Here is a 9,601-nt window from a genome sequence, read left to right as displayed (position 1 = left end):
ATCCTTTATCCACTGGGCATAGCTTAGTGTGATATATGCTGCTTAAAACTTTCTGTACCCCAAATATGTTCATGCCTCATGTGATCTATGAGCTCTTTTGCTTCCATTTTTAACATCCAAATGAACTGCATGCAACATTAGCTTTCTGTGCTGGTCTGGACAAGTTGTACAATTTAGGATTAAATTATTTGGTAGAAAATCCCCATCATCATCATCAAATATAACTGTATTACGGCTGTTTCCTGCATTTGTCTCCATTTTCCCCAAACGTATTAGGAATGGAATTAATAGCAGAGAAAATCCATTAAATTCTCAGTGAGACAGACAAAACGATGTTGCTCATTTTTATTTAGCAGACTTAAATACAATGACCAAGTCTATCTTGGAAGGAAATCATTTCAAACACTATTTCGTATATGGGAGAAGAGAGTGAGATACATGGAGGACACAAAGAAAACTACTGTTATATGTAAACATCCCAGAGAAATTGAACAAATGCTTGTCAAGGCATTGGCAGCTTTTCTTTTTGCCACACAGAGAAAACCATTCCTTACACAAAACACTCATACATAAAAAAATACACTCATCAGTTTCTTTTTGAGTGTGCTTACCTAACTTCAAAATAATATCCATAGAAATTCATAAATTGAAAATTATTTCATAATTAAGGAAGCATTTTCTCAGGAAGATGTGCAAAACCCTCTACTGAAGCTGTACAATACAGTGTGTGGGCGTCTGTCTGTAAATGCTCCAGGAATCATGGAAATTGAAATGAAAATTGGCTAAAATATCATATCATGGTAAATTGGTCCTTTTATACGCATCTTCATGTAAATTCTGTACTCGCTTGAAAAAGAGAGCAGAAAAGACTAAATGCGCCAAGCATGGAAAAAAAGAGGTGAATGTTTCAATGATACCAATAATAAGATTGTTGAAATATTTTCCTGTTTCTCTCTGTTAATGCATCCTCCATAACATCTTTGGACTAGCAGGACTTAGCGCCTGTATCCAAACTCATCTGCGTCATCGGCACGGAAGTCTCCATAGCGCCAAATGTTGAGCTAGAAGGAAAGAGGTGCAAGCAGTTAAGAGAAGGAACAAGACATTTTGATGATGAGGTACAGCGGGCAGTCGAAAACCGAAAATCACACTCTACTGTCCTGTACTAATGATTATTCCCTCGATCACAAGCCACTTTATAGAAGCATTAACTCACAAAAGGGAAGTTGGGAGGTTACAGGGAGTGAAAAAAAGATGGCTGTGGCTGTTAGGCCTTCCACCTCCATCCATATAAAGGTTTTATGAAATGTCTGTCTGATATCAGCACTAGATTATTGATCATTTTCTAAGCATGTGCAGTGCTTTTGTAAATTGGTGTCCATCCAGCACATGGCATGAACAATGATGAAAGAAGAGGTGTAATGAGAGAGGGAAAAGAACAGGGTGAGAGGGAAGAGGGAAGGAGAGGAGGGCAAGAGAAGAAGGGGGGGGAGAATAGGGAAAGTGATAAAAGTGACAGAGGGAAAGAGAGAATAAAGAGGGAGGAAGACAAGAAGGAGAAGGCAACAGTTTTCTATCCTTGCTAAAAGTTTGCTGTTAGCTTTTCTGACACCTTGGAATGGAGGCGAGTGTTTTGTGTATATAGGAAAACTGAGAAGGGAGGATGAGAGGCAGGACAGGACGAAGCAAGGACAGTTGAGGACTTACCCTGGCACTCTTTGCAGACTCCTGGCCATTTAGATACTCAGTCACCTGGGAAAAAAAACAAAACAAAACCACTGCTTAGTCCAAATTTAAAGCAGGTGAAATTTTTCATCAGAGCGTGAGACACACCACAGTACAGACCCACAGTACCAACACAGTTATACAGTTAGAACCCAACACTGATGATGTCATGTTCCTGTTCTCACTGCATAAACATTAACTGACAGGATTTACATCCCAAACCCAGTACACACACACACACACACAGAGTTGAGCGTGTGTGTGTGGTTATCTGGAGACCAAGCTATAGAGGTAAATCTAAAATCACTACTGGAACATTTCAAGCTTTTAACAAACGATGGAATATGTCAGGTCTTATTACCAAAAATCCCCACTTCCAACATCAACCATGTGATCTCATGCCTTTTTTTTTATACAATCAGACCATAATAAAATCTGATAACTCCCATGGGCATCTTCATCTGGACTGTACACAAGTGAGGAGATGGGGTAGTGCTGACAGTAAGTGAATGAGTAAGTGCATCAACAGCACTTAAGCACTTCTGAGAAAGACTTGCAGACAAACTGGATTTGATTTTATGTAATCAGTGTAATACTCTTTCCCCTGAGGCATCATATTGCATCATCAACTCAGTGGTTTAAAATCAACCACATAAATGAATAACTGTGTGCTCTGTGTGAGTGGTCTGATTATCAAGAATGAATCTGAGGTTACAGTGTGGATCTTCATGGCTGGTAGGAAGGTGAAGACCACGTGTGCTCGATATTTTAGCTGTTAATGCTATTCACACTGCACCTTTATGTTAGTCACTTTGTGTTGATTCACAGCATTCATTAGTATGCAGATATAGAATCAAGAGCTTCAATTAATGTTCACATCATCTAGAAAGGGGGAAACATGTGATCTCAGTGGCTTTGCTGGTGGTGGTGTGATGAATCCTGATTTCTGCTGAGACATGCAGATGGTCGAGACAGAGCGTGCTGACAGCAGTGTGGTATCATGGACCATGGCAGAGCAAACTTAGAAAATTTGTTTCTTATAAAAATTGTACTAAGGCGTTTGTTATCCAAATACTGCAATGCACATTAATGCAGCTTGCTGTCTGGCCAAGTCAGCTATCGTCAGGAATATTAGCTGGGATAGTGGGAGGATATGGTGCCATTTCTGAACTGAATATTCATCATCTTTAACAGGTTTAGGTATTTATTAATTGTAGAATATTATGGGCTTTAGAACTGTTTTTTCTTTTTAAGAGGACAGTTTCAATAAAGGTTCAGTTTTCAGTTCTCATGTTTTTGTGCCTACTTCTAACCAATTCATGAATTTTTTTAAAAGAGATAATTTAGCATCTTATACAACCAAGAGGTGCTTGTGTAACCTTGATTGTAAGGGCTGTATTTGTTATGTGACTCAGTGGAAGTGTGTCTATGGACCTCCTCAGATTATTATTATGTACTCTGCTTTTATTCTGCACTGAAGGTTAGATATACTCTATGTTTTAAAGGAGGGTTGCACTGTATTTAAATGTAAACTATTTTAGGGTGCCTAAAATATACATTCATGTCATTATTAAAGTATTTACAATACAGTTGAATTGGTTTATTAATGAGCAGTGCCCGTGATGAAAATATTAATAAATAAATAAATAAAATTAGGAGGAAAGAGAGCCCTTCTCTGTTTTTGTCATGTTATGTGACCTTTTCTCTGACGTTGAGAGAGGTGAACTCTTGTGTAAGACTACTCACCATTTTCTGCAGGTGTTTCTCTTTGCGGACATCCACCATGACCAGACCCTCTTTGACCAAGCCAAGACCCACGTCGTCTTTGGAGTCAGCGAACTGCAGAGTGACATGTGGACAAGTCGAGCCACCATACTCCACATTTAGCAGACACTGTGTGTTCTGGATGTCCCTCACCAAACAGTCCACTGCATCAGCCCGTGCATCCTCCTGGAGGAGTCAGATTGGAGTTTCAGCATTTATCAGTCACACCACAATCGAAAGCCTTCAAGCTATAGTCAAGGATGTTCACTTAGATAAAAACAACAAGAACAAACACACAAACCAGACAAACATGCACTCCTGAATGGATCAGGCTTAAAATCAATCCAAAACTAGTCATTAGGAAAGAGTTTAACAACTGAAAGAATTAAGGAAAAAGACAAAAATGGCACACAACATAAATAATAATAATAATAATAATAATAATAATAATATGAGAAGATGAGAATGAGAAGAAGAAAAAAAATCACAAAATAATGATAGTCTTAAAATCCAAAACGGTCTTAAATAATGGTAACAAATAGCAAAGGCTTTCTGCAATAATGTTATGATGTTTTGTGATGTTACCATTTTCTAACAGAAAAAAGTGTGTCCTAGGCAGCAGTGGTAAAATATGTGGAATAATTCTGACAGTGATGTAAACGATTGTGTATAACGGAGTGGAGGTGGGAGGTAACTCTCCTAGAACATATAAGAACAAAATGTTTTCCTGGGCAACAAAGTGGTGTTCCGTCTGTTTTTGTGTATCTACTTACATCTTGTGGGACCTGGATAAAGGCAAAGGTGTACTCTGTGGCCTGTGCAGGCAGGGTTCGGGTACCGAAGGCAGAAGGAAGAGCAGCTAGACGTACAGAAGACAAAATCTCTCTCTGCAGAAAAAAACACACACATACCGAGGCTGTATTTATCAACCATCATCTGAAAGATAAAGGTAATAGATATATTCCTAAATTCCCTCATTTAAAGGTGATTAAAATTACAGCAACTGTGAATCACCAGCCACTGATACACACACACACACACACACACACACACACACACACACACACACACACGTGCACTTCATTATTACTCACATTGCCATAATCTATGTAGAACACGTGAACCTTTGCTGCTGATTCAACCTTCTCCACTCGAGCTCTGTACCTAGAGAGAGAAACACACATGGGGAAAGCGTGGTAATGAGAGGAACCAGGACAAGAGCAGGGAGAAATATTCAAACCTGGTACAGGATAAAAATACTTGTGCAGCACTTTCTCAGAGCACTCATGACTGGAGGGCAATAACTGCATCAAACCTCCCTGTCATATAGCCTTAGATATGGAGAATTAAAGTCACTTCCTAGCAAAGTACAGAGGAACAGTACATGCCCTGCTGAAGTGATGTCACCAGAGCTAACATTTCTCTTGCTCTGCTCCTCCTTTTACAGAGTAACAGACAGAGTATTTAAAGACCACATGTGCATCTTTTAGGTTTTGCACATTATTTTATGATCATTTCATTTCATTTGTCTTATGCTGGGGCCGTTTGTTTCAGGGCTTATCATGATATCCACAATATGGTAAAACCCACATAACACACTACAGCACACAGCATGCTGATATTCATTTTAATACCAATTTACCACCAGGTGGACTAAGGTGTGTCTGCTGCTTGGCCGGCATAAAAACCTGCTCACACCGGCCCTTTGTCACCTCTGATTATCAGGAGAGCAGTGTCCATTTTGAGCACAGCTCACTAGTGAATGATCATAAAAGGGTAAGAAATGTGATCATTGTAGTAAATCTAAACCTCTATGTGGCAGAGCTAAACAGAAAATAGCTGGACTCTACAAAAAAATAAGAAATATAGGCTTTTAAGTGTTTACCATTCTCCATCAGTGAACTTGGCAATGCAGTAGTCCCCTCTTTGTGGGGAGAAGGCGCCCTCCACAGGTGGCTGATTGGCAATCTCCGCCCGCATGGTCTCCATCAGGCTTTCTAGCTGTGCACCTGAACAGATTAAAACAAAAAGCAAAAACATTATTACTGTTAGAGTGCCATCAGCTGTAGAAGCTGTGTAGTCTATTCTGTTTAATCTATGCTCACTGTGCTTGAGGTCTGAAAAACCAAGAGTCAAGGATATGCAGGTGTGTTCACTTTGCTTTTCCTTTGTTTTAATGATGCTAGGCGTTACTGGTTATAGTTGAAGCTATTCTGTCATTTCCTCCAGCAGCACTGCAATCAGCAGGAACGCTGATCTGTGAGATTTTCAGGGAATTATGAGAGACAGCATATGGAACACTATTAACACTTAACTAAAAGTCATAGGGTGAGAAAGAAACGTGCGCAGGATAAAGAGACAGTATTGCAGGTAATTTTGTGAAAAATCAAGTTAGCATAATTTTCCATTTATCCCACAGTCAATTAGCCAAAGGCAATGTTTGTTGTTCATCTGCAACTTGAGGTTAATGTTGCTATGCTAAAGGACCAATTACACCCTACATCTTTTTTTTATATATATAAATAAATACAAAAACCTTCATATGCCTTGGGCATCAACTGTATTTTTTATCACATTTTTAGCATTTATTACAATCTTTCTGGTACATTTGGTACATCTGGTACATTCAGAATTTGAGAGACTGGATCTAGAGGAGAAGTAGACATAAGACTGATCAAAGATGGCTGCCAATGTAACAAAACATTTAGCTAGGTGGTGAAATTGTATTCTGTAGCTGCACCACTGCATTCTCACCATCTTACAGATTTACAGTGGAGATTAAAATGACAAGATATCTGTGAAGAGCCCTCAGCATCACCCAGCCAACATTCATACAAATCTACCAAGACTTATATAAATGCTCAGTCTTCACTCCTCACACACTGTCTGTCTGCGCCTACACCATGTATTGCCCCATTCTCTCCAAATCTTCATGATAACCCAAACATCTCTGACACAGCCTGTGGAAAGGGGACTCCTGGAGCTGTGCACTCATGCATCCTCCACTACAATAATGAGAAGCTGGTGGAATAGTGACAGAAAAAAAATAAAAAGAATATAAGCAGTGACGCTTATCTAATTATTAACCTTTATTAGCATTTACAACAAAATATCCTGAACCTGAAGAAAAAGATTTATAATAAATCCATCAACAGAAAGTTTTTATAACCACATATGTTTTATTTTGTACCAAACTAAAAGCCTGGAGTTGGGAATGTGGCTCTGTCGGGGAGGACGGTGTCACTGTACTGCAGCAGCTCATCAGATCTGACTTCTGTTTGTTGTTGTTACACAGTCAGATATTGAATAAGTATATTTGAGCAGTCTGTAGTTTGCAGCCCACACAGACTGCACTTCAACATAATGACAGGGTTTCAAGTCTTTAAATGAGCTACAGCTTTTGCATTTAGAGATTCAGAGCACTTGCTGTAAACGAACTCTGATTATTAGTTAGTATTATTAGTTAGTTAGTACGCACTGTTCAGTTCAGTGTAATTGATTTTCCTCAGTGCTTTATACCACTATCTGCCCATATGGCTCATGCAATGGTACCAACGCCTACACTGTCTCATCTGTTATAGTAAGACGTGTAGTCAGCCTGTAAATTCAACTACTAGTTACACAAGTATGACTAGTGCTTGCATGTCAACACATGCAAATACAGTAAATAAAGACACGCCAGGAACAAAGCAGAATGTTCTTGCACAAAATCGTACAGACAGAATTAGTCACAGACATACAGAAGGAAATGGAGTAATGCTACAGCAATTGAAGAGGTATGTTGGTGTAAGTGGTCTATTATTGAGGTGATGTTTCCTTATTGAGCTGCAGTATCTTCATTAGTGGGGAAATTAGTTTGGTGGCTCTGTTCAGTAACTATTTTAGTAAGATTATGGCTCACAATCCTGCCAAAAAGAATTGTGATGATTTTTGCTACATCACCAACCCCAAGATGTTGATAATACACAGACACCCAGGTCCCAGTAAGCAGCATGAAAACCTGTTGATTTGTTGATTTGTGTGAAGCCCAGAATGTCATAAAACAGCACAAGCCTTTCCAGAAAGTAAGGTTTTCCTATTCAGAAACTACTCTTGTAATTTCTGGCTTTGCAGAAAGAACATATTAGAGAAAAGAAATTCGAGCACTCTTATGAGACTTATTTAGCTTCCATTCACAGTCACCAGTAGGACCAAGAGTAGGGAGAAAAGCATGGAACGAAACAATCACAGCCTGTGTGCTAAATTACTGCTTTGTAAGACGGAAGCAATTAATGACATTGTGCTGCTGGGAGCATTTCTAGCGTTGTTTACATCGGATTTCCGAAATTACCCATGAACTCCTGCAGCGTGAGGAACTCGGGCTCATGACACGCTTTCAGTTTCCGCTGCTTTAAAAAGACACACTTCCTCAATCAGCTTAACTGAATGGCCCGCTGCAAAAGGAAAAGATTCTGAAGGTTTGAAGTCTGACACTGAGGATAGATACTGGGGGCATCGTATAAAATGATTTTACTACAATAGCCATGTGTGTACTCCTTATGTATCACATAACATTCATGCGATTAAGTCTTCCTTACATCCTGAAGGAGAACATTGTTATATGAACTATATGAAACATGGAGGCCAGCTCATGAAAATACCCAGCCTAAAACTCTTCTGACTTTCAGTTAAACAGCTCAGTGACCAAATTCTGACTTGATTTCAGCCGGGAAGGGACTGATATTGAATGTCCAGTGGGCATTTTAGCACATACAGTATTATGAAGTTAGTTCTGGAGCTAAACTCAGCTCCCTGGCAGAGGGTGAACACATGCTGGAAGTTCAAGTGCTAACATGTTAGTAATGCACATACTATATTTCACTAACTTTTGGGAATATTTTGTGAAACTTTTGTGACTAGCATTTTGAAAGTGCTGTTATAATTTCTGATATGCTGATCCCCGACTCATTACTCACCAGTTTCCACGTCCTGTGTGTAGAAGTGCATGCCGTCTGTGATTTCAGTGACGTACACTGGCCTGTACTTAGCCACACGTTCCTTCTCTTCAGACAGCTGGGCTACTTCTTCTGTTGGCTTTTCCTCATAATTGGCCCAAATCTAGTGAATAACCAGAAAACTGTTTTCAATATATTGTGATGTTTGATGCAAGCCAGCTTTGTTCTTTTTCATTTACCCAATACGGGACAGAGGTGTATGACAATACATGCATGTACCTGCTGATACCCCATAAGTATAATCCTCATTACTCTTTAACCAAACCTTATCACAGTCAAACACACTGAACAATGAGAGTACTAGGTTGGCAGACATGGCATTATTTGCACAACGAGCTCAAACAGTGAGGGGCATCACGAAAACACCTCTTATACTGTGTTATATGTATATATACACTTCTGTTTGAAAAGAATAACAATGCCATTCTTAGACACTATTTTGGTAGGTATTACACTACCTCAGTATTTAGTGACACTTTAATAATAAAAAAAATAATAAGAATTATCATTATTATTATTATTATTATTATTATTATTAGAGTACAAATACACCAAAGGTCTTCTGGTGATGATCAAAAACTACATCAACAATAAAGAAACGGTTAAATAAAAGGATAATATTGAAATGGAATGTTAATTTTTAATTTTATTAATGTTATTATTATCACAAGATGCACCTGTTACTGCAAGTGCCCCAGTTCCCAACTGCACACCTGATATTATTATTATTATTATTATTATTATTATTATTATTATTATTGCAGTCTCCATGTTCATCCAGCTCCACTGACCATCTCAAAACCTTCTCTATTTGCCAGACTGGGTAATAAAACATTTAGGCCATCACTTGTTTTGTATTACAGTATTACAGACACAGTGTGTGAGAGCTGCATAATCAGCAGTTTGAAAAAGATGCAACCTCCACAGCAAGCTCTTGTGTGTTATGGGAATCAGAACTAGCAACTGGATGTGAATTGGCATTGAGCAAAATAGGGTTAATAAAAAGACATGAGACAATGTAAGTAGAAAAATTTTGAAAGTTACATGCACCAGAGCAGATATATTATATGGCTAAAATCATGGGGATCCCTGATCATCACACCCCTGTGAGCATGCTG

General features: G+C 38.8%; 1 protein-coding gene across 1 annotated transcript in view; it reads right to left on the bottom strand.

Moving 5' to 3' along the window:
• Positions 1-304: 304 nt before the first annotated feature.
• Positions 305-9,601, bottom strand: part of snd1 (staphylococcal nuclease and tudor domain containing 1) — a 71,335-nt gene continuing 62,038 nt past the window's right edge. The window contains exons 18-24 of the mRNA XM_058416716.1: positions 8,445-8,586; positions 5,375-5,498; positions 4,584-4,653; positions 4,263-4,376; positions 3,472-3,675; positions 1,708-1,752; positions 305-1,061 (exon numbers count right to left, since the gene is read on the bottom strand). Of these exons, the coding sequence (XP_058272699.1) occupies positions 996-1,061; positions 1,708-1,752; positions 3,472-3,675; positions 4,263-4,376; positions 4,584-4,653; positions 5,375-5,498; positions 8,445-8,586 (765 nt within the window). The 3' untranslated portion in view covers positions 305-995. The remainder of the gene's footprint in view (positions 1,062-1,707; positions 1,753-3,471; positions 3,676-4,262; positions 4,377-4,583; positions 4,654-5,374; positions 5,499-8,444; positions 8,587-9,601) is intronic.

The sequence above is a fragment of the Hemibagrus wyckioides genome, linkage group LG19, assembly GCF_019097595.1.
Source record: "Hemibagrus wyckioides isolate EC202008001 linkage group LG19, SWU_Hwy_1.0, whole genome shotgun sequence".
Taxonomy (NCBI): Eukaryota; Metazoa; Chordata; class Actinopteri; order Siluriformes; family Bagridae; genus Hemibagrus; species Hemibagrus wyckioides.
This window is presented reverse-complemented; position numbering and strand designations above follow the sequence as displayed.